The sequence below is a fragment of the Pongo pygmaeus genome, chromosome 14, assembly GCF_028885625.2.
Source record: "Pongo pygmaeus isolate AG05252 chromosome 14, NHGRI_mPonPyg2-v2.0_pri, whole genome shotgun sequence".
Lineage (NCBI taxonomy): Eukaryota > Metazoa > Chordata > Mammalia > Primates > Hominidae > Pongo > Pongo pygmaeus.
The window spans coordinates 60,270,431-60,296,941 of record NC_072387.2 but is presented as its reverse complement, the minus strand read 5'-3'; the positions used below and the strand labels follow the sequence as shown (position 1 = coordinate 60,296,941).

The 26,511-nt window shown below is 39.7% G+C and overlaps 1 protein-coding gene across 4 annotated transcripts in view; it reads right to left on the bottom strand.

The window, feature by feature from the left end:
- The window catches only part of WDFY2 (WD repeat and FYVE domain containing 2), a 183,021-nt gene that overhangs the window by 33,040 nt on the left and 123,470 nt on the right, over window positions 1-26,511 (bottom strand). For 3 of the 4 annotated variants that reach the window (XM_054446331.2, XM_063650896.1, XM_063650895.1), the window contains exons 5-6: window positions 16,640-16,790; window positions 8,168-8,280 (exon numbers count right to left, since the gene is read on the bottom strand). The exons of the other annotated variant lie outside the window; for it this stretch is intronic. In XM_054446331.2, the coding sequence (XP_054302306.1) occupies window positions 8,168-8,280; window positions 16,640-16,790 (264 nt within the window). The remainder of the gene's footprint in view (window positions 1-8,167; window positions 8,281-16,639; window positions 16,791-26,511) is intronic. 4 annotated transcript variants of the gene reach the window in all.

Sequence of the window (26,511 nt, the reverse complement as noted above, 5' to 3'; positions counted from 1 at the left end):
TATACCTCATGCTAAATGGCAAGTTAATGGGTGCAGCACACCAGCATGGCACATGTATACATATGTAACTAACCTGCACATTGTGCACATGTACCCTAAAACTTAAAGTATAATAATAATAAAAAAAAAGAAATAAAAAAAAAAGAAAGTTGGCCTATAAATGATAAATCACAGCATTCATTTCAAATCAGTTCAGCAAGCATGTATTGAGCCTCTTCTATGTGGAGGAACTGTGCTAGGCTCAGCAGATACAATGAAATAAGACTTAGATTCTACCTACCAAAAATGTATAATGATAAGATGATGGATTACTTTTGAGAACAAGAAGAGCATGCACGTTATGTTTGGTCGAGCCATTCTCTTACAGGATATGTGACTGCTTCCCCTGTCTGGAGTGCCTGTCCGGCCTTTTATCACCCAAGTAACTTTTTCTCTGTCCAGGAAGCCTTCCCAACACCTTCAATCCAGGTGAAGTTCCAGTCTCTGTGCATATCTCTATTGTTACACAGACCCCACTATATTGAACTTGGTTGGATTATAAGTCTGTCCCCACACCAGACTCTGGGTTATGTATCTTTGTATTCCAGCACAGCACACATATGTGTGACTGGTATGCAGGAGGTGCTCAGTAAATGTTTACTCAACTGATCTGCTGCATTGAGTGGCAGAGAGAAATAGGAGGAAAATAAGCAAGAGGCATCCAGGACAGCCTGGGATGGGGGCTGGTGGGAAGGCTGTGCAAGACATCAGGATCAGAGATGCAGTGGGGAGAGCTGCTGATGGAAACGGACTCTCCCTTCTGAGGGAATTTTTCCTGCATCTCTCTGCACACAGGGCTTCATGATGAACTGTATAGTTCTTTCTCCTAATGCTTCTGGCAGCAGAGGAAGTCAACCACCTTCAGCTACCCTGCATTCCAGGCAGTGCAGACACACATCTCATACCCTAACCCACAGTGGGGGCAGAACCCAAGGCTTCAATGCTTGCGGTTTTCCAGTGTTTCTATTTTAAATGACAAAAAGCATTTCTTCCATTTCATTTGACTTCATTTCAAGTTAATCCATCTTTCTGGTCCCTTTCAGTGTTTCATTTTATGCTTCTCCCTTCCTTTGACCTCCCTAATATGACCTACAGAATAATTTTTAAATAAAAATGGTTTAATTCTTAAAAATGAAGTTTTCTAGTTATTCTTTAGTGGGCACAGGTCTTCTATTAAGGATGATGAAAAAGTTCTGGAAATGGATAGTGGCGATGGCTGTACAACACTGTGAATGTACTTTATGTCACTGACTCGTGCATTACTTGTACACTTGGAAGGTTGAAACGGTAAAGTTCAGGTTACACGTATTTTATCAAAATAAAAAAATTGCCAAAATATTTTTAAAATAAAAGTTTTCATAATTATACAATGTATACTATTATATACTCTCATAAATATAACTGTTAGTGGTTGGCTAATATCTCCCACGTATATATCTTATTTCAACTATTTTTAGATTTTTCTCAACTTTTAAGTATAAATTTTTCTAAGATGAACACTTTTACACATACAACTTTGTTCACGTTTCCAATTAGTTAGAAGAGAATCCCAAATGTAGAAATGAATCACAGAGTATAAAGATTTTTAGAAATTTAATATATATTACCAAAATACTTAGGGAACTAATTTTTTTGAGACTTTTACCACATACCTTGCAAAAGTGAATGACCACGTGGAGTGTTACAAAATCAGGGTTGGAAACTGCTGGGTCTGTCTTTCCCAGAGTGTGATCTGGTAATTCAGCAGAGGGAATGTCACACCACACCCTCAAGGGTAATATGTGCAGGCCAACATGAGGCTAAAGGAGACTAAGAGCCTGTTGAATAAAATATCTGACCTTCTGATTGCTGCATTTTGCTCTAGAGTGAAGTGACAAGGGTTTTTGTCAAGCTAAATGCCCTCCATCTCTAGACTATACCTTCTTCCTGAGATCCATAACTCTTCACCCAGCTGTCTCTTTGCTGCCACCCCAGGGAAGTGTTCAGTTCAAGCACAGTGCTATTCTCTCCTAGACCTGCTCTCCCAGCAGTACTCCAGGTTTCAGGAAATGCCATCACCAGCCAATACATGCTCCAGACAGAAGCCTTGGGAGTCACTGCTACCCTAGGCAGTTACCAAATGCTGCTGACCCCTGTTCTCCAAACAGATCTTAAATCTCCTCCACTTGTCTCCACACACACTGCTGTCCCTCAGTCCAAAGTCAGCTTTCCGAGGGACTCCAGCAGTAGCCTCCTAAACAGTCTCCCTCCATCCATTCTGTTCCCAGTCAATCTACCACCTACTGCTGCCACAGTGGCTTATTAAAATGCAAACCATGTCACTACTCTGTTTAAACTTCATCACTGGTTTCCCGCCAACCTGAGAATAATGCCTGAAGCTCCTACCACTACTTGTAAGGTCACTTGCCTTTGTGTGGTTGCTAACATTTTCCCACTCTAGGTTGCTGTTCTGCACATCTGGAATGTTCCCACCACCTGTGTAACTCCTTTTTCTCCTTAAGGTGCCATTTAAACACCAATTCTGGCTGGGCACAGTGGCTCACGCCTGTAATCCCAGCCCTTTGGGAGGCTGAGGTGGGCGGATCACCTGAAGTCAGGAGTTCAAGACCAGCCTGACCAACATAGTGAAACCCCATCTTTACTAAAAATAAAAAAACTTCGATGGGTGTGGTGGCGTGCACCTGTAATCCCAGCTATTCAGGAGGCTGAGGCAGGAGAATTGCTTGAGCCCAAGAGATGGAGGTTGCAGTGAGCTGAGATCGTGCCACTACACTCCAGCCTGGGTGACAGAGCGGGACTCTGTCTCAAAACAAAAACAAAAACACACTTATTTAGGAAGCCTCCCTTTAATTATCTGCAAGAAGAGTGGACCTTTTATTATTTGCTTCCAAAGAAGCCTCTGTGCACATCAGGGCTCCACGGCACCTGCTACTCATAATATTTGGATGAATTCTCTGTAACTATGGTCTAACGCATGCATTCCATGCTGGCTGGAAGATGGATAAGGGCAAAGATTATGCTTGTTTTATTCACCCACATTTCCTGGCACCATCATATATAGAGAGAGCAGATGACTGACTATGGATGACAATTCACATCTCTTGACCTGCACTTTATATAAACTGGATCTGTGTGAGTCTCCACTGTAAACAAAAATTGAAGTTCTAAATTATATGAACTTGCATCTTTACACTGAACTGTGACTTTCTTAGTTTGTTTAGTTATTCTTGTTATAGTTACACTGTTCCCTTCAATGAGTCCCCTAACAGCTCATGAACAAGTCTGTATTTAATTATTCATTAATTAGTATGCTTTGGCAGATTTACATTCAAGCTTTCCTGTTTCAAATATGTTCATGCTAATAAAATAATTTCTTAGAAATAAAAGAAAAAAGACTGTATTAACACCATTAATTTCCAATGGTCAAAATATGATTTTTAGCCAGGTGCGGTGGCTCATGCCTGTAATCCCAACACTTTGGGAGGCCGGGGTAGGTAGATCATTTGAGGTCAGGAGTTTGAGACCAGCCTGGCCAACATGGTAAAACCCTGCCTCTACTAAAAATACAAAAATTAGCCAGCCATGGTGGCGGGCACCTGTGGTCCCAGCTACTTGGGAGGCTGAGGCAGGAGAATTGCTTGAACCTGGGAGATGGAGGTTGCATTGAGCCAAGATCATGCCACTGCACTCCAGCCTGGACGACAGAGCGAGATTCTGTCTCAAAATAAAAAAAAAAAAATTATCTTCTGTTCAAGTTACTTTATGACTTTTTCATAGAAATACATTTTACTTTCTGCAGAAATAGCAAAGAACTATGATATCTGGCATTCGGCTCCAGAAAGAAAACCAGTAGAGGGAGCATAAGAACATAAAACTAGTTTCCTAAATCCCTAGGGATTAGAAAAAATGTTATGCTTTGGCCTCTGGGCATGACTACTAGGTCGATTGCCTCATTAACCCACATTTTTGTATGACCTTCTGTACTGTAAGAGAGAATGATGGGGTGAAGGGCTACGACTCTGGACACATACTGAAGACCTGTCTGCTTCTGAGTTTGGATCTGGAGCGATGGGACCTCCAAAGCTGCCCTTTAATGGAACTGGATTAACTTTAGGGTGTTCATTTTGTCCTTACAAAAATCTCTTTCCCAGAACTGAGACTTGCTGTGTTTGGGACCTCCCAGGGCCCAGAACGAGCCTACTACTTAAGAAGAGCTCAACAATATGTCTAAATCACCATGGACTCTCTTAAAGGTCCTCACTCTAGCTTTACAGGAATGAGTTGTGTTGTAGCCACATTAGTGATGGGCAGATACTACTGTTTAGGAACAATAATAAGGTAACCATCTGACCTGCTACTTTTGCCTTCCTGTTAGTTAGTGACCTTCCTGGGCCATTTCCTGTTTTTCTCCAATATATTTCTTGATAAAAATAAAGTGAAAATGCTTTAAACTCTTTAGGAAAGATAAGACACAATGCCAAGGTCATACTTCGTATCAGAACAAGCCTGTAAAATATGGGACCTTTGAACCACATGTGGCTGACAAGAGTGCTTAGAAGCCGCTACTGTCCCTTTTCTGATCTGAAGGCAACAATACAAAACTCACAGGGCTCCTCTTAGCCACTATACAGTGAGTGGGTGAGTGCCTGATTACTTTAGAGTCAAGAAGTCAGGCTGAAAGCCACCTCTGCCTAAAGCAAACCTGGGAACCATCAGGTCCATCACCAGGCCTGCGGAATGCACCTCTGAATCCTACCTTGAATCCATCCACTCCTTGTTTTCCCACTGTCACAGTGCCATCTCAAGGGACAGTTCCCTACTAGCTTTCCAATTCCACTCTCTACTGCCAGACAACCTTTTAAAATCCAATCAGGTTACCTTCTTTGCTTCAAACTCTTTAATGGTCTCTCAGTGACATCAGGATAATGCCCAGCATGGTCTCAGTGATGGGAAGTGACTCTTGCTTTCTGGCTGCCCCTCCACCCTGACCTCCCCTCTCCCTCCCTCATACCCAGTGTTCCCGCCAAAAAAGAGTGACTGGCAGTTCTCAAGAGAGCCATGCTCTCGCACATCTCCTTGCCTTGAACACGCTGGTTTTCTCTGCCTGAGATGCTCTTCTCAGTTGTTTTCCATGAACTCGATACTTACACATCCCCAAAGATCTGAGGTCAGGCAGACTCCCGAGGAGGCCGTCACCAACTGGCTCCACTTCCTTGGAGCAGGCTGCCCTTCTGTGTTCTCAGAAGCGCAAGGTGCTTGCTCCCCACCAGCCCTTGCCACGATGCACTAGAACTGTGCTTTAGCTTTTGTCTCTCTCACTGGGTTGTGAAGAATTTGAGGACAATGACAATTTTACTTTGGGACTGGGAGGAATGGCTGAGATGACAAGGGACAGCACAGAGCGTAAAGAGAAGGGGATCCAGGGAAGATCCTGGGAAACCGCAGACCACAGTGGAGCCTGAGAAAGCCAGCAGCGTCACAGAAGAAAAGCGAAAGGAAGGCCATTACAGCCAGAAGGAATGGCCACAATGTAAAATGCTGCTGAAAAGTTAAGTACAACAAGGTTTACAAAGTGTCCCAGCAGGCCACTGGTCACCTCGGGGACAGCAGTTTCAGTGGCGTAATAACGACAAACCAGATTGCAGGGAGCTGAAAGGCAAATTGGAAGTGAAAAATATGAAGCAGCTGGGAAAATTATATTCTTTTAAGAAACACGGTTGTTTGCTACAACTTGGATGAACCTTGAGGACATTATGCTGAGTGAAATGAGCCAGTCACAAAAGGACAAACACTGCATGATTCCACTCCTATGAGTCACCTAGACTAGTCAAATTCATAGAAACAGAAAGCAGAGTAACAGTTTCCAGGGACTGGGGGGCCGGAGGGGAGGATAGGGAGTTAATGTCCAAGGGAACAGCGTTTCAGTTTCACAAGATGGAAAAGGTTCTGTGATGGATGGTGATGATTGCACAACAGTGTGAATATAGTTAATGTCATTGAACAGCACATTTAAAAATGGTTAAAATGGTAAATTTTATGTTTTATATATTTTACCACAATTTTTTAAAAAGAAGCATTGCTATTAAGAGAATAAGAAGGAACTTGCTATAAGACATGGGATTGAGAGGGTGTTGGTTTGTTTTTCTACCAGAGGCAAAAACCATAAGCATGTTAATAAATTGAGAAGAAGGAGTTAGTCAAAAGAGAGATCACAGCAATCCATTTTGGTGTGGAGACCCTGCGAATGGCCAGAGGAAAGCAGCTCTCCTGCACTGAGAAGAGAAGAATGGGCTGGAGGAAGTCAGCTCTCCTGCACTGAGAAGAGAAGAATGGGCTGGAGGAAGGCAGCTCTCCTGCACTGAGAAGAGAATAATGAGCTGGAGGATGGCAGCTCTCCTGCACTGAGAAGAGGAGAAGTGGGGAGAGAAAAAGTTTGTTTGTTGGGGTGGGGGGGATATACAGTGGGCAAGAAATATGTGTGTTTTTTTTTTGTTTTGTTTGTTTTTTAAAGCTTCTATCTGATAGCTTTTGAAGGAAGAGGCAAGGAATGAGACGGTGATGGGGGCTTGGGAAGGATAGTGAAGGTCTCTGTTTAGGGGCCTGGGAGAAGGAGTGAACTGAGGACAGGGAGAGGGATTATTAGGCAACTTCATGAGTCTGCACAGGAAATCGTGAGTGTGCAATGGTAATGATGGTCTAAGCTTCAAGGCAGCGTGACTACTGTAGACCCAGCAGCTGGCTGCACAAGAAGAAAAGGTGGAGAGTTAGTCTGAATCAGACAGGCTTGCCAAGAAGGCAGAATATTTACATTCACAGAACTGAGAACGCTGGGAAGGCGTGGGTGAAGCGATGCACCACTGGGAGGAAAGGTGATGCAGGGGATGAGACGCTGGGAAAATGGAGGGACCGTGGGCTGGAATGCGCCACAAAAGGAAACAGTAAGTGGAATGAAGAAAGGTGTAGGGAATTGGAGGATGAGGAGGCTGAAGTCTGCAGTGACGCACAGAAGTTTAAGACTTCTGAGGTGGGACAGTTCTGGGTTCCCCCCAGAACCCCAGGCCCAGTCTTTGACAAAGTGTAGGTGAGGGTGTAAGTGGCTAAAAAAGAAATTCAGTCAGGGAAGACCAGGGTCCTATCCATAGGGGATATTTCCATGTGTTCTTCCTCCCAAAGGCATAAATAATTAAGATGATCTTTTATGAATCTTCTTCCTTGGATTCAATTTTCTCCTTACTATATGTTTCTTATTCTAGCATTCCATTTTTTCCCTTTAGGAAGCCCCTTATGATCCAGGTACTATCCAATTTTACATCCTCTTTCCCCTACTTTTTTTCTTATACGACATCTAAACTCAGTATTCTCCTGTTTTACACAAAATCATGGGTTTGTAGCTGGTAGAAAACGGAAAAGCCCTTTAAGAACCATGAAAACTGGCGATGACTCATTTTCTAGGGTCGATATGTTCTAGAGTCAATAGTACATGTTAAAACTACTAGTAAAAAATTAATCATTATCATCTATCCAGTCTTTCAAAGGCTAAGCATGAATATTTTATATTACCTTGCTTAAATGACCCTGAGCAGAACAATAACACAAAGGGAACCTTAGGTTTTAACCTGAAAAGGATATGAAGGAAGGAAAGTTGGAGAGGAACTTGACCTTTTTCACAAAGTCTAGCTACTCATGAAGAGTATATCTGTCTTTTCATTTGACTTGGAAGTGGGAATCTTTCTTGTACACCATCTTCTAACTCCAGGAAGGGCAAGGTCAGACCGAGGCAGCTGTCTTTTTGGCCTTCTGGGGTTTGAGCCGTCCGAGGCCACATGGTCTCAAACAATGCCTCATTAATGTATGCCAACACTGGCTTTCTCTGGTGCAATATGACAGAGAACCAAATTATCAACATTTTCAAAATAGACTGGGTTCTTTTTTGTTTGGATTATACAGAAAAATGTTTGACGTTATATCTTACTGAACCATTTTGAAATCAGTTAAGCATATCATGTGTATCTTTGCACAAGCATGGATTGTACTTTGCCACTTTCAAAACATATCTGAACATCAGCAGATGCAGCAGGCGATATCTCACTGTGCTATCAGCACATGACGGTTTTACTGTTAATCCTACCTGTGTGTCCTCTGAATGTTGTGACCAGGGTGCAGTTTTCTTGCTCTAGTTTGAGGATTGTTACTTGGCCTGAGTGGTCACCAATAAACACATGCCGGGTTTCAACATCAAATCTATCATGAAAGCATTAAGGATTGTTTCTCAAAATTAAATGGGGGAATTTACAATGAAAAAACAGGGCATAAATGTAACAAGAAATACGCAAATCCCATCTGAAGAAAATGTGAAGACAGTGCTGAAAGACACAAAAGTGAACTTAACCAAATGAAGGACATACTGTATTATTGGACAGTAAGACTTAAAACTTAAAGATGTCACTTCTTGCTCCTAAATTAATAAAATAAATCTATATATTTAAAAAATATCAACACATGTTTTCTATAGCCAGAAGTGTTCATATGGAAAAATAAATAAGCAAAAAGGGCCAAGAATACTCTGAAAATAAGAACAATATGGTATGTGATAGGGAGGTTAGCCCTACCAGATATTAAAAAATGTTATAAAGTTTCTTTAATTAAAAGTGTAGTATTGGTGCATAAATAGACTAACAGAACAGAATACAAAGTCGAGAAATAAACCCAAAAGCACATTGAAATTTAGTAAATGTCTGATGAAGGTAGCTTCTCAAGTGAATAAGGAAAAGATGAATTTAAAAAAATGATGTTGGCACAAACTGGATAGCCATTTGGAAAAAGAAAATAGAATCTGTATTTCACAATGTATACCGGGACAGATTCCAAATGAATTAGGGATCTAAATGTAGAAAATGAAAACATAAGCTTTAGATAGGAAAGTTTCTTTGTAACCTTGGAGTGGGAAAAGCTATGACTCAAAAACACAATAAATATTATGAGCAAAGCCAAAAGATAAACTGGAAAAAAAATTTGCAACTTATGTCACAAAGGGCCCAAATCTCTAATATAAAAAGAGCAATCAAGAAGAAAAGGATCCCAAACCTAATAGAAAAATGGGCAAAATTTGAATGGAACTATTAATAGATAGTTCAAGAAGAAATCAAAATGGTGCTGTGCAAAAAGAGTTAACACAGCAGCTCTGACTGTGAGCCTCTGAAGGTCGGCTTACGAAGTTGGCATAGTGTCTGGGAATTTGGATTTTGGGAAGGTTCCCACCATTAACTGATAAGAGTGGCTCACTGTGCCTTAACTGTTCAAACAATGTGGCTTACACTGAATACCTGCTTTCCTTCTGGGAATCTGGAATTTTGGAATGTCCCAGGTAGCTCTGCCTACATGACCAGTAAAAGCCCTAGGCATGGAGTCTCTAACAAGCTTCTCTGGTTGACAAAGCCTAGCAACCCTATTTCTAAAGATCCACCCAGAGACACACAGGCAAAAATGCAAAATGACACATGCCCAAGGCTAGTCACTCCATGTTATTTTAATAGCTAAAGTTTGAAAATAACCCAAACGTCTATCAATAGGGGACTTACTGAATTAACTATGCTACATCCACACAATAGGATATTATGCAGCTGGGGTAAAAATGCAGATCTTTATATACAGACACCAGGATATATTATCAAGTGTGTGTGGAGGGGGCAGCCAAGGCATATGAGAGTTTATAAGCTATACTACCTTTGTGTAAGAAACAGAGAGAAATACAAATGTGTATGTATGTGTGTGCATGTGCATGTACGCACTCATATTTAGAAAGGGAAGCACTAGAAGGATTAAGATCTAACAAAAGTGGCAAGGTGAGGGGACAGTGATGGCAGTGAGACTTCTCCCTTGTCATAGTTCCTATTTTAGAATTTTGTAATATCTTTACATATTAAAAGGTACAAAAATTTGTGGCCAGGCACAGTGGCTCATGCCTGTAATCCCAGCACTTTGGGAGGCCAAGGAGGGAGGATCACTTGAGCCTGGGCAACAAAGTGAGACCTCATCTCTATAAAAACTAAAATAATTAGTTGGGCATGGTGGCACATGCCTGTGGTTCCAGCTACATGGGAGGCTGACATAGGAGGATTGCTTGAGTCCAGGAAATTGAAGCTGCAGTGAGCCATGTTCAAGCTGCTGCGCTCCAGCCTGGGTGACGCAGTGAGACCCTGTCTTAAAAAAAAAAAAAAATATATATATATATATATATATGTATATGTATGTGTGTGTATATATATGTATGTGTATATATACATACACATATATCACAAATAATTTTTTTAAAAATCCCCCACATGGAAAACAAAGTAAAATTAATGAACCTAACTATCAAATTGGTGACATAATCACATAATTAGGACGATTTCGAGTGCCTTTAAAACATAACATTTTCAATGTTTCAGTGTCTCACTTTGTTGCCCAGGCTGGTCTCAAACTCCTAGGCTCAAGTGATCTTTCCACCTTGGCCTCCCAAAATGCTGGGATTACAGGTGTGAGCCATCATGCCTGAGCAAAAATTTTATGTATTTTTAATATGTAAAAATATTACAGGATTCCAAAATGGGAACTATGACAAGGGGGAAGTCTCACCCCCATCACTGGTAGAATATATTCTAAGGACAAAGAGAGTTGCAAAGAAATCTAAAATCTCATTCAGTAGTCTTATTGTTATTTAGTATTGCTCATTATTTTGGAACCATTTAAATAAACCGTAGCATAAAGCAAATGAGGAACTATGCCAATGTTTTAACAACCAAGATTTTCAGCCTAAGATAAAAGAATCAAGTACAAAAACCAAAAAGTAAAAATCCCGTAATGTTAAATTTGAATAAGAAATATTATATGAACTCATGATTTATTCTCTTTTAAAAAATACACACACATTTATATATACTTCTTAGCTATCTCTGAATATTGTTCCTCACTAAAAAAATGGCTGATTCCAGGATTGGGACAGGAGAAGTACAAGATGAACTTGAGACATGTTGAGTCAGAAGGCAAGGAAGCTACCGAAGGCTAAGTGGGCTTATTTCAGACACAGTGATAAGGGATGAACTGGTAGAGCACACAGGCTATTTAGAGCAGGAAACTATTCCATATGATGCTACAATGGCAGATACATGTCTTTATATACTTGTCCAAATCCATAGAATGTACAACACCAAGAGTGAACCCTAAACTATGGACTTCAGGTGATAGTGACGTGCCAATGTAGGTTCACTGATTCTAACAAGCATACCACTCTGGTGGGGGATGCTGGTAATGGGGAGGCCATGCATGTGGAGGTCATGAGGTGCACAGGCAATCTCTATACTTTCTGCTCAATTTTGCTGTGAACCTAAAATTGCTCTAAAAAATAATTTTTAAAAAATAAAAATTGGGCTGGGTGTGGTGGCTCACGCCTGTAATTCCAGCATTTTGGGAGGTCGAGGCGGGCGGATCACAAGGTCAGGAGTTTGAGACCAGCCTGGCCAACATAGTGAAATCTCGTTTCTACTAAAAATACAAAAAATTAGCTGGGCGTGGTGGCCAGTCCCTGTAATTCCAGCTACTCGGGAGGCTGAGGCAAGAGAATCACTTGAATCCAGGAGGCAGAGGTTGCAGTGAGCTGAGATCGTGCCATTGCACTCCAGCCTAGACGGCAAGAGTGAAACGCCATCTCAAAAAAAAAAAAAAAAAGTTGAAAAAGACATTGGAGCCCATTTAATGGAGCTGTTACTGGCCAAAAATAGGATAATTTGAACATAAAATAAAAAGATGGCAGTTTATTGATATATACTGAACATATTATTATTTAAAAACAAACAACCAACCTAAGATTTCGTAATAGTGCTCAAAAAGAAAAAAAAAGATTCCTATCAAAGGTGACCAGGGCACCAAATCTGTACTCTGAAAATTAGGAACTAAAAAGACAGATATAAGAATTTATCTTGCTTTTCCTATAATAATTGTATTTCAGGGTAACCAAATAGCCCTAGCTAATGAGGCGGGGGAAGTTATCCTTTAGGATTCCCACAAATACATGGGAAAAATATGATAGGATTAGAAAATCACCATTTTGCAACCTTAACGAAAAAGTGTTCAGGCAAAGCTCAGCAACGGATGAAACCATTAAAAGGCTCGTATGAAGGACGGCGCTGCAGGGATCTGGCTGTCACCATCCGAACTGCCGATCAATCTCAGCATAACTGAAAGGGCGACAATCCAATGCCATGTGCCTTATAATGGGAAGCTCTATGAAGCACACTTGGTGAGAACCAAATGCTCTCACTAAAAGGCTGAATGTGAATGAAATCAAGATTATAGGGGCAGTGTTTCAGTTTACTGAAAATATGTGAGGAAGGTAGGTAAAGGAGCAAGTTAAATGACATCAATTTAGAATGTGGGACTGTGTGCAGGAGAACTGATTCAGTACCTTCAACAAGGCGGTGGCATTAAAAAAAAGTGAAGGGGGCACTGCTCTGGATGAAGAAAGATTTAGAAGACGTGACAACCACATGCAATGCGTGGATCTTGTCTAGATCCAATTTCAAACAAACCCACTGCACAAAAGCCATTTTCAAAATAAGCAGTGAATCTGAAATTCAACAATATCAAGGAGATCAAAGAGTAATTGTTAATTTTTAGATGTAACAATATCATTGTGATTACTGAAAAAGTAACCCATATATTTTCAATGAAGTATATAAGGATAAAATGATATAAGGTTTAGAATTTGCTTTAAAATACTCCAGCAAAAATTGAGAGAAAGCAAAAAGGGATAGAAGAATTAACAGTGGATGTGAATGACTGGCATTAAGTATGATAGGAAGAAATTGACATAATCTTAACAGCTTTTCAGAACTCTTTACCTGAACAGAAATAAATCTAAGAGATTACATTAGGTGGGAAACATTCCACTACACAAGGTGACATTGTGGAAATATCTCTGACATGAACAAAATCCTAAAATAGAATATTTGAATTATTTTTGTGAAAACAGGAAAAATATTATCAAAACATGGTCAAATAACAAGACACTGACAAATGACGCTGGATAAAGTATTCACAAATTTAAAGCCTAACAAGTGAAGTGGGGAAGGAACACATTTCTATTTACTATCATCTACCTGCCATGGGGCTTTTGGGAAATAACCCCATTCTGCTGTACCCAGTTGTGCAGACGGCTGGCTGAAAAATTATAATCCCCCAATTCTAATCTGGTTCTGCCGGCTAACAGTCACGTGACCTTGAGCAAGTCACCTACTCCCTGAGCCTTGGTTTCTACACTGTGAAAACAGAGAATTAGGTCTTTTGTTTTTACTTCACATTATTGTTTTGACAGTGAACAAAGTAATGTGTAAAAGACTGAAAATCTAAGGTATTTTCAGGGCCTGCAAATCTAAGATTTTTTTTCTTTTCCCTTTTTCTTTTCTCTCCTTCTTATTATTATTTCTTTTCTCTCCTTCTTATTATTGCCATTCTTGTTGTTCCTATTACAGGTCATTTATATTTGAAGCTTCAGATCTTCAGTCAAAACAACCAAAGAATTTGAAGTTATTCATAAATTGATAATTCAATTTATGAACCAGTCTCTTTGTCTTCCTTTACTTTTCTACTTGAATTTTGGTTATTTTCATTGCATATTTACTTCTCCACTAAGACGCCTGAAAGAAGAGGAATAAAGGCTGAATTCAATCTGATTTAGTCTGTCACTTGTTGCCTTGGCTGAATGACTGAGGTGGAGATAGAAGAGAATGAGTTCATCTGTGGAGGTCTCTTATCAACCATTAGCTGTCTACTATGAAGATAAATAGGGTTAATGATATTATTCATAATATTTTATGTTGATTCATAAAATCTTCCTCCTCCCTTCATCACTAAAACAAACAAACAACGACGAAACCAAAACCCCTGTAAGTGTGGAGGGTGACAAAAAGAAGGAACAGAGAAGGGTGGGGGTGGGAGGTTCTCAGAAGGAAATGTTTTTAAAAGCTAAATTTAAATGTGAACCCTAATACTGTATGGCTTGCCTATTAACAATCTATCAGCCAGCTCCCAGAAAAAACTTCCAGCCTTAGAAAAGTCACGTGGTTCTTGGCTGAGACCCTCTGGCAAAAGCACACAGCTGTCATGCCATCAGTGTTTAGCAATGGAAAAATACTCAAGAGTAAAGGTTGGAATTATGGCTCCAAAATCATAGTTGGCAAGGCAGAGCTGGCAGAGGTCAGAGAATCTTCTGGGAGGGCCTGTCTGTAGTATTGCAGCTCTCCATCACCTGAACAGTGAGGCTGGCTGGATGGAACTGAAACCAGAGGTTCTCACACACACAGGCTTCTGATACCCAATCATACGACTTTCTGCTTGGTAAACCACATGGTGTGGCAAAAGGGAATAGTCACAAAATGAGGATGACTCCTGGAGATGCCCGAAGGGAGGAGCTGTGGTGGTTATAATCCTACATCAAAGACAAGTCAGGGCAAGTTGGACATTGTCCATTTGTTTTTTATTTTCAAATAGTTTAAAAAGTTAGCTTCCTGAGGGCAAGATCTGTATTTTTTTTTCCATACTCCTTGGGCTTGGCTAAGTGATACAGAAACCAGCATAAGACCAAATTATATTGATGCCATTAGTTCCTTCTTGAAGGAGCAATGCAGTATAATGGGAAAAAAACAGGAGTCCAAGGCAGAAGGCCTGGGTTCTTGTGAGGATTTTCCTACTTACTAGCTGGGTGGCCTCAGATAAGACACAGGACCCTTTCTGGGCTTCAGCCAGCTCATCTGTAAAATGAGGGTAGCGTAGACTGAATTCTAAAAAAGTATTTAATTGACAAAGATTGTATATATTCAAAATGTTGAATGTGATGATGTGATATACATACACGCTGTGTAATAATCATCATGGTCAAATTAATTAACACATCCATCACCACCCATAGTGACAGTGTGTGTGTTTGTGTGTGTGTGTGAATAGAGAGAGAGAGATAGGGAAGACAGAATGATTATGTCTCCCCAAAATTCACATGTTAAAACCTAATTCCCAATGTGATGTTGTTTGTAGATGAATCCTCATGAATGGGATTAGTGCCCTTATAAAAAAAAAAGGCCAAAGAGAACTCCTCTGCCCTTTCACCATGTGAGGACACAGTGAGATGTCTACGAAGCAGGAAGCGAGCGCCCTCACCAGACACTGAATCTGCTGGTTCCTTGATCTTAGAATTCCCAGCCTCCAGAATTGTAAGCAATAAATTTCTGTTGTTTAAAGGACACCCAGTTTACAGTAATTTACTATAGCAGCCCGAATGGACGAAGACAGAGGGTTGGACTAGCTGATCTCTAAGTGCTAACACTAAGTGCTTCCAGCTCTAACACTATAAGAAGTCATTTATGTATTGGCAAGAGAGTTCATGTATTTCAACTTAAGTATTATGCTCATCTGAACTGGCTTTTAAAAAGTAAAGTTTGGAGTTTCTTTTATTAACAAGTAATACTTCCCTCTCAAAGATGAGCTGATCCTGCCTGCCATTCCTTATCATCCTTGCCTTTGGTCTTCTTGGCAACTTGCTACTTTTACAACTTTCCACAATGGTCATTCTTAGTTTCTTCACCTTGCTCTTCCAGTGAGAAAAATAAGAGTGATATTAGCATATATATATATACACAAAAATATACCTTTGAATGCCACACAGTTTCGAAGAAACAGCAATATACTTTGTCAGATGTTGCGAATCACTGAATAGGCATTTTATAAATATGGAGATGAAATTAGAAAGCAGGACTTACTGTTTCTTCCTGCTTTTGCTGACAAGTGACCTGTTTCTACCTACTTCTCAATTTGTCAGAAGATAAAGAGACCATATGCTTTTTAGACTAAGAACCCAGGGTCCTTTACTCCTTACAATGGTACCTGCATCCACACATGCTACACACTAGTCAATACTGTGCTTGCTGGAGCCTAGTCGGGCAGCTGTGAGCCTTACCCAGCATCAGCAAGGATTCACCATGAGCATGAGGACCCTGGCAATTAGGGAGACAAAAATATCACTCTATAGATCCTGAAAGTGTCTCATTCCTGGAACAAAGCTTTTAACATTACCATGTAGATACCAGCTCACCCACTCTGGTCCTGGCATGGTAACCTCTCAATAACTATTTAAAACTGAACAGGATTCCTATGGTTCTTTTCCCAGGCACCAGTGGGAATGTTCACAACTTTGGCATCTACGTGTAAATTACTTCTGTACAAAGAGCAAAGATTACATTTTGGTGATGATTTCATCTTCATGTACCATAATTATTTCTGACAGCTGAGGTTCATGAATCTGCACTGTGTTCTGTCTAGATGTCACACCTCATGTTACAGTAGGCTCACAAATGGCTCAGCAGTCTATTATTTCAGGTCAAGTGACCGCACTTCACTCTACTTACATGGGAACTCAGTGATTTGTGCCTCAGGAAATTCTATGAGCATTGTAATCCACACTGGGCAACTGTCATTAACAAAACTTTCAAGCTGCACATACCCCAAAATTTCATAAATCAAAGAGGTCAACAGTTAAGTTCCCACTAAGAGATTTTTGTCCAGCAAAGGATACTGCAGGCCTGAGGCCACAGCACTGGTCCGATAACCTCCCAGGCGCTGCCCACTCTCAGAGCAGTGCCAGGCAAATTGCTTGTCCTGTCCTGTGCTCAGCACCCACTCCAGCTCCAGGACAAACAGGATCATCGTCACTCTGCTCTGATGCGCTGAAAACCAAGAGAGAACAAAACAACCTATAAAGCATCCTAAGGAGGTTGGAAGAACATGGCTCACAGAGATGTACCATTATCTTCCCACCCCAGAATAAGCTGAACAGCAGAACCATTTTAAGGACAACGTAGAACAGTGGTTCTCGTCGGGGGTGGGGGTATTCCCCTTTAGACAGGCGTGTCTGAGTGTTTTTGGTGATTAAAGAAAAACTATCCATCTCTTCCCAATGTTCCCCCTCCTGCCCCCACTTGTGCCAACCCAAGGATAACTGCCACACATAGCTCCTGTTACCAAAGGGCCTGGGCCACCTCCCTCAGACACACGAGGGCTGCTGGACTGGAGAGAGCCACATCCAGTGTGACCACAAAACACATTAGGAGCGATGTTCATATAATATCACTACCGTCAGTTTATGTGCACTTACAAAAAAACTGGAGCATACTGTTAATCTTTTAATGAAGTCTGTCTTATAAAGCCATACAAAAGTTCTAGATGAACACTTTCTTTCAGAAATTAAATGCATGGAAAGGAGGACAGAATTATTCCTAAGAACCATATAGAAGAAAGTGAAGTATCCCTTATGTCACTCTGTGTGTGTGTGTGTGTGTGTGTGTATGAATGATAATAAGAGCAAATTTCCTAGAGTTGTTAATAAACAAGAGCAATATGATCACAGTTATCACATCACGCAATTCCAGAATTAGAAGAGGCTATTCATATCAGTTAACCCATCTCCCTATTTTACATATGGACAAAGTGAGGCACAATGAGGTGGAGTAGTTTGGCTGAGGTCTTACAGCTTCTCAGTTACCAAATGAAATCAGGTGGAAGGATTTTTGCCTTCTTATTTTATATTCCAGGTAGTAAAGTGGAGGGCATCTGCAGTCACTGAACACAGCTGACTGGAATGAACAAAGACTGACATCCTGCAACCTGGATCTCACCAGGCCCTGCTCCCAAGGGCTGGCAGTCTGATGGGGCATGAACACACTCATCATGACTGTGGTGAGGTCACAGAGAAGACACTGGTTTCACATTTTGATCATGAAAACAGAGTTAGACAGTATGGATGGACTAATGCAGCTCTGCTGACAATAATAATACCATCTGCCAATTTCTGAATGTCTAACAAGTGCCAGGCACTTAAATACATTCTCTAGCTTAATCATTGTAATGACCCTGCAAAGTGGATGATTTCATCATTTTACAACAAATACAACCTTAGCAAGATGGCCCTTTGGGATTGCTACCATACAATACAGTCAGAACCAGCGTGAACAGCCACAGGGCAGTCATTCAACAAATGCCTGATGCTTTAAGAGCTGGTATTTGAAGCTTGGAGAATCTAAGGCAATAGGGAAGCAGTGACACTGTGATGTCTCTACAATACACATCTGCTTTCAGAGTACCAGTCACCATCAAGATCAAAACACAGGCTTTAACTAAAAGATGTGACTTCTTGGAGAAACTCGTGAAGATCTTTTTATGTCTCTATCATCAAATGTTCAATTTAAGTTCTACCAGTGATGGAATAAAAAGTGAACTGTCAATGAGTTCAAGTATACTCAAGTCTATTTCAAGCAGAAAGTGGCCCCTAACACCTCACCCCTCTTTTTACTGAGGGGGCCTTTAGCCTTCTATCTATCATATTCGAGTCCAAGGGGATGACAGCAGCCCTAGATGATAAGGGGCTTTAGCCCTCTGAGCAGCCTTCCTGTGCCAGAGGAGGCAGAGGCTAGAAATGTTAAGTGGCTTGCTCAAAGCTGCAAAACCAATGAATGACAAAGAATCAAAACCCTATTCTCCCTGATGTCAAAGTTGGTTCTCTCTCTCAGTGTCAGACTACCTATGACCACCAGAAAACAAAAACAAACAAAAAAACCCCAAAACTCAGATCACATACTTTTGTTTAAGGTGAAAAAGATTCTTCTATTGAAAAAAAATTTCAAAGATACATAACTTATCACTAAGCTTCAGAAACTCATAAGAAAAAATGTGGGTTTGATGTCTGGCTATACTTCTTTAACAGGAGTGGTGAGGGGGACATCTTTCTTGCCTTGATCCTGATCTTAGAGGGAAAGCATCTCTTTTCTCACCATTAAGGATGATGTTAGCTGCAGGGTTTCCGTAGATATTTCTTTATTGAAGAAGCTCCCCTCTAGTCCTAGTTTGCTGGGAATATTTTGTAATGAACTGGATTTTACCAAGTGCTTTCCCACATTAATTAATATAATAATATGATTTTTCTTCTTTAACCTGTTGACGTAATGGATTACATTGATTTTTGAATGCTCAACCTGCTTTGCCTATCTGAAATAAATCCCACTAGGTCATGCTGTGTAATTCTTTTTAATATATGGTTGGGGTCAATTTGCTAGCTGTTTTTATTTTTTTCATGAGAGATATTGGTCTGCAGTTTTCTTTCTTGCAATGCCTTTGGTTTTGGGATCACGTGTTGATTTTTAAAATTTTGTATTGAGATAAAATTCACATAACACAAAATTCACCACTTTAAACATTTTAGAGTGTATAATTCACTGTTTATTAGTTACTCACAGTGTTGTGCATCATCACTATTATCTATTTCCAGAACATTTCCATCATCCCAAAATGAAACTCTATATCCCCAACTCCCACTTCCCTCATCCTTGGAAAACACTAATCTATTATCTTTCTCTATGAATTCTCTCCTATTCCTGACACTTCATATAAATGTAATCATACAATACGTGGCCTTTTGTGTGTGGCTTTTTTCTCTTAGCATAAGTTTCCAAGGTTCAACCATTTTGTAGCATGTACTTCATTCCTAAATGGCTAAATAACTCACTGTATATATATACCACATTTTGTTTATCCATTCATCACTGATGGACATTGAGGTTATTTCCATTTTTTTGGCCATTATGAATAACGTTGTTACGAAGACGTATGTATGAGTTTTTGTGTGAATACTGTCATGCTCCACATAACGATGCTTCAGTCAATGACGGAAACTGTGGCACCATAAGATTATAATGGAGCTGAAAGCGCATGGCTGTTCTAGCACAATGCATTACTCATGTGTCTGTGGTGATGCTGGTGAAAACAAACCTACTGTGCTGCCAGTCATATAAAAGTACAGCACCTACAATAATGTTACTTGATAATGATACTAAATGACCATGTTACTGGTTTATGTATTTACTATACTATACTTTTAAAATCAGTATTTTAGAGTGTACTCATTCTATTTATACATATATTTTAAAATGTTAACTGTAAACTGTAAAACAGCCTCATGAAGGTCCTGCAGGAGGTATCCAGAAGAAGGCATTGTTATGATAGGAGGTGACAGCTCCATGGGTGTTATGGCCCCTGAAGACCTTCCAGTGGGATGAGCTGTGGAGGCGGAAGACAGTGATATTGATGATACTGACCCTAAGTAGGCCTAGGCTAATGCGTGTGTTTGTGTCTTAGTTTTTAACAAAAATGTTTAAAAAGTAAAACAAACATATTCAAAATTTAAAAAAACAAAAAAACTAGAGAATAAAGGTATGAAGAAAAAATATTTTGTACAGTTGTTTGCGTTTTAAGCCGTTATTACAAAAAAGTTGAAAAGTTGAAAAAATTAAAAAGTTTATAAAGTAAAAAGAGTACACTAGGTTTATTATTGAAAAAATATTTTTAATAGCCTAAGTGTACAGTGTTTATGAAGTCTACAGTAGTGTACAGTAGTGTCCAAGGCCTTCACATTCACTCACTACTCACTCACTGACTCACCCAGAGCAATTTCCAGTTCTGCAAGCTCCATTCATGGTAAGTGCCCTATCCAGGCATACCATAACATTTTTTAAATCTTTTGCAGCCAATTTTTACTGTACCTTTTCTATTTTTAGATATGTTTATTGTAACAAATACCATTGTGCTACAACTGCCTACAGTATTTATAACAGTAACATACTGTACAGGTGTGCAAGCCTAGGGAGCAACAGGCTATACCCTCTAGCCCAGGCATGTAGTAAGCAATGCCATCTAGGTGTGTAAGTACACTCTCTCATGTTCACACAACACTGAAATCGCCTAGCAATGCATTTCTCAGAATGTGTCACTGTCATTAAGCAACACATGACTATATATGCTTTCAGTTCTCTTAGGTACATAAGTAGGAGTAAAAATGCTGTGTCACGAGGTAACTTTATATTTAACTCTTTGAGGAACTACCAAACTGTTTTTCAAAGTGGCTACACCATTTTACATTCCCACCAACACTGTTAAGAGGGTTCCAGGCCTGGGTGCAGTGGCTCACACCTGTAATCCCAGCACTTTGGGAGGCCGAGGCGGGTGGATCACCTAAGGTCAGGAGTTCAAGACTAGCCTGGCCAACATGGTGAAACCCCGTCTCTACTAAAAAATACAAAAAGTAGCTGGGCATGGTGGCGAGCACCTGTAATTCCAGCTACTTGGGAGGCTGAGGCAGGAGAATCACTTGAACCCGAGAGGCAGAGGTTGCGGCGAGCTGAGATCACGCCATTGCACTCCAGCCTGGGCAAAAAGAACGAAACTCTGTATCAAAAACCAAAACAAAACAAAACAAAAAAACAAAAAGAGGGTTCCAATTTTTCCACATCCTTGTCAACAATGCTTTCCTTTTTTTTTTTTTGAAAGGAATCAATATTTATTGGACCATTAAACTACGTTTTAGATACTTCACTAAGTAATCCACATATGTAATCTTTTAATTTTTTATTGTATTAAAATATACATAACAGAAAATTTACAACTGAAACCATTTTAAGTATACAGTTCTGTGGCATTAAGTACATTCACGCTGTTGTATAATCATCACCACCTTTCACTCTCTAGAACTTTCTCATCTTCCCAAACTGAAACTCTTTACCCACTAACTCGCCATTTCCCCCTCTCCTGGGCCTTGGCAATCACCATTCTCCTTTCTGTCTCTATGAATTTGATTACAATAAGTATCTCATATATAAGGGGAGTCCTTCAGTATTTCTCCTTTTTTTTTTTTTTTTTTTTGAGATGGAATCTTGCTCTGTCGCCCAGGCTGGAGTGCAGTGGTGCAATCTCAGCTCACTGCAACCTCCACCTCCCGGGTTCAAGCGATTCTCTTGCATTAACCTCCCAAGTAGCTGGGATTACAGGTGCACACCACCACGCCAGGCTAATTTTTGTATTTTAGTAGAGGCTGGTCTCGAACTCCTGGCCTCAGGTGATCCACCCACCTTGGCCTCCTAAAGTGCCAGGATTACAGGCGTGAGCCAATACGCCCGGCCTTGTCCTTTTTTTGATTGGCTTATTTCACTTAGCATATATGCTGTCTTCAAGGTTCATTTGAATGTGTCAGAACTTCCTTCCCTTTTAAGGTTGAATAATATTCCACTGTATGTATACACCAAACTTATTTATTCATTCATGTGTTGATGGGCATTTAGGTTGCCTCCACCTTTGGGCTACTGTAAACAATGCTGCTATGAACATAGGTGTACATATATCTGCTTGAGCCTCTGCTTTCATTTCTTCTGGGCATATACCACTAATTAAATTTTGAATGTTAATCCAACACTGTATTACTGAGATAAACTTCACTTGATCATGATGTATTATGTTTTTTACATATTGCTGGATTTCATCCACTGAAATTTTGTTTAGATTTTTTGTACCCATTATCATAAAGAATAATGGTCTATAGTTTTCTTTGCTTGTATCATTTTGGTCTAGTTTTAACAAGAGGTAATGTTGATGTAATAGAATGGGTTGGAAAGTCTTTCACTTCTGCAGCTTCTGAAAGAGTCTGTGTAAAGCTTGCATTGCCTCTTCCTTGAATGTTTCATAAAATTCACCAATAAAGGCATGTGGGCCTGGAGCTTTCTTTGTGGCAAGGTTTTAACTATACATTAAATTCAATTTCATTAGTAGATATAGAACTATTAGGATTACCTATGTCTTTTTTAGTAATCTTTCACAATTTGTATCTTTCAAAGATTTTTAAAATTTCAGTTTTCAAATTTATTAGTATAAAGTTGTTCACAGTATTACATATTATCCTTTAAATATACCTAGACTCTGTAGTAATGTCACTTCACTCATTCCTGATATTGATAATCTGCATTTTCTCTTTTTTTTTCCCTGTTAACTCTGGCTAAAGATTTATCAATTTTATTGAGCTTATCAAAAAACTAGCTTTTGGATTTCATTGATTTTTCTCTATTTTCTGTTTTCTATTTCATGAACTTCTACTGATCTCTCCTTTCTTCTGCTTAGGAGACTCTTCTTTCTCTGGTATTCTAAGGTGGAAGTCAAAGTCACTGTTATGAGTCCCTTCTTGTTTTCTACTATAGATGTTTAGTTCTGTAAATTTCTCCTTAAATACTGCTATGGCGTCATACCATAAATTCTGGTATATTGTGTTTTCATTTTTTTTATTATTAAAGTTCTAGGGAACATGTGCACAATGTGCAGGTTTGTTACATATGTATACTCGTGCCATGTTGGTGTGCTGCACCCATTAACTCGTCATTTACAATATTTCTCCTAATGTTATCCCTCCCGCCTCCCCTCCCCCCCACACCACGACAGGCCCCGGTGTGTGATGTTCCTCAGCCTGTGTCCAAGTGTTCTCATTGTTCAATTCCCACCTATGAGTGAGAACTCACGGTGCTTAGTTTTCTGCCCTTGCTATAGTTTGCTCAGAATGATGGTTTCCAGCTTCATCCATGTCCCTACAAAGGACATGAACTCATCCTTTTTTATGGCTGCACAGTATTCCATGGTGTATATGTGCCACATTTTCTTAATCCAGTCTATCATTGATGGACATTTGGGTTGGTTCCAAATCTTTGCTATTTGCTATTGTGAATAGTGCTGCAATAAACATATGTGTACATGTATCTTTATAGCAGCATGATTTATAATCCTTTGGGTATATACCCAGTAATGCGATGGCTGGGTCAAATGGTATTTCTAGTTCTAGATCCTTGAGGAATTGCCACACTGCCTTCCACAATGGTTGAACTAGTTTACAGTCCCACCAACAGTGTAAAAGCATTCCTATTTCTCCACATCCTCTCCAGCACCTGTTGTTTCCTGACTTTTTAATGATGGCCATTCTAACTGGTGTGAGATGGTATCTTATTGTGGTTTTGAGTTGCATTTCTCTGATGACCAGTGATGATGAGCATTTTTTCATGTGTCTGTTGGCTGCATAAATGTCTTCTTTTGAGAAGTGTCAGTTCATATCCTTTGTCCACTTTTTGATGGGGTTGTTTGATTTTTTCTTGTAAATTTGTTTAAGTTCTTTGTAGATTCTGGGTATTAGCTCTTTGTCAGATGGGTAGATTGTAAAAATTTTCTCCCATTCTGTAGGTTGCCTGTTCACTCTGATGGTAGTTTCTTTTGCTGTGCAGAAGCTCTTTAGTTTAATTAGATCCTGTTTGTCAGTTTTGGCTTTTGTTGCCATTGCTTTTGGTGCTTTAGACATGAAGTCCTTGTCCATGCCTATGTCCTGAATGGTATTGCCTAGGTTTTCTTCTAGGGTTTTTATAGTTTTAGGTCTAACATTTAAGTCTTTAATCCATCTTGAATTAATTTTTGTATAAGGTGTAAGGAACGGATCCAGTTGCAGTTTTCTACATATGGCTAGCCAGTTTTCCCAGCACCATTTATTAAATAGGGAATCCTTTCCCCATTGCTTGTTTTTGTCAGGTTTGTCAAAGATCAGATGGTTGTAGATGTGTGGTATTATTTCTGAGGGCTCTATTCTATTCCATTGGTCTACATCTCTGTTTTGGTACCAGTACCATGCTGTTTTGGGTACTGTAGCCTTGTAGTATAGTTCGAAGTCAGGTAGCATGATGCCTCCAGCTTTGTTCTTTTGGCTTAGGATTGACTTGGCAATGCGGGCTCTTTTTTGGTTCCATGTGAACTTTAAAGTAGTTTTTTCCAATTCTGTGAAGAAAGTCATTGGTAGCTTGATGGAGATGGCACTGAATCTATAAATTACCTTGGGCAGTACGGCCATTTTCACGACATTGATTCTTCCTATCCATGAGCATGGAATGTTTTTCCATTTGTTTGTATCCTCTTTTATTTTGTTGAGCAGTGGTTTGTAGTTCTCCTTGAAGAGGTCCTTCACATCCCTTCTAAGTTGGATTCCTAGGTATTTTATTGTCTTTGAAGCAATTGTGAATGGGAGTTCACTCATGATTTGGCTCTCTGTTTGTCTGTTATTGGTGTATAGGAATGCTTGTGATTTTTGCACATTGATTTTGTATCCTGAGACTTTGCTGAAGTTGCTTATCAGCTTAAGGAGATTTGGGGCTGAGACAATGGGGTTTTCTAAATATATAATCATGTCATCTGCAAACAGGGACAATTTGACTTCCTCTTTTCCTAACTGAATACCCTTTATTTCTTTCTCTTGCCTGACTGCCCTGGCCAGAACTTCCAACACTATGTTGAATAGGAGTGGTGAGAGAAGGCATCCCTGTCTTGTGCCAGTTTTCAAAGGGAATGCTTCCAGTTTTTGCCCATTCAGTATGATATTGGCTGTGGGTTTGTCATAAATAGCTCTTATTATTTTGAGATACATCCCATCAATACCTAGTTTATTGAGAGCTTTTAGCATGAAGGGCTGTTGAATTTTGTCAAAGGCCTTTTCTGCATCTATTGAGATAACCATGTGGGTTTTGTCTTTGGTTCTGTTTATATGCTGGATTACGTTAATTGATTTGCATATGTTGAACCAGCCTTGCATCCCAGGGATGAAGCCTACTTGATTGTGGTGGATAAGCTTTTTGATGTGCTGCTGGATTTGGTTTGCCAGTATTTTATTGAGGATTTTTGCACCGATGTTCATCAGGGATATTGGTCTAAAATTCTCTTTTTTTGTCGTGTCTCTGCCAGGCTTTGGTATCAGGATGATGTTGGCCTCATAAAATGAATTAGGGAGGATTCCCTCTTTTTGTATTGATTGGAATAGTTTCAGAAGGAATGGTACCAGCTCCTCTTTGTACCTCTGGTAGAATTCGGCTGTGAATCCGTCTGGTCTTGGACTTTTTTTGGTTGGTAGCCTATTAATTATTGCCTCAATTTCAGAACCTGTTATTTGTCTATTCAGGGATTCAACTTCTTCCTGGTTTAGTCTTGGGAGAGTGTATGTGTCCAGGAATTTATCCATTTCTTCTAGATTTTCTAGTTTATTTGCATAGAGGTGTTTATAGTATTCTCTGATGGTAGTTTGTATCTCTGTGGGATCGGTGGTGATATCCCCTTTATCATTTTTATTGCATCTATTTCATTCTTCTCTCTTTTCTTCTTTATTAGTCTTGCTAGCGGTCTATCAATTTTGTTGATCTTTTCAAAAAAGAACAATTTTTCCATTTTTTTTATAGAAACAGCATCTTGCTATGTTGCCCAGGCTTCAACTCCTGGCCCCAAGTGATCCTCCCACCTCCGGAAGCATTGGATTAACAGGTGTGAACCACTGCACCTGTCCCAGAGATTTTTCTGTTATTAATTCCTTCTTCAATTCCATTTTGATCAGAGAACATACTTTGCATGACTTAAATCCTTCCAAATTTACTGAGATTTATTTTATGGCCTAGAATATTGTCTGTCTTGATAAATATTCTCCACGTACTTGAAAATAATGTAGAAATAAAACAGACTTTAGTTGGATAGAATGTTCTACAGATGTCAATGAGAGCAAGTTTGTTGACT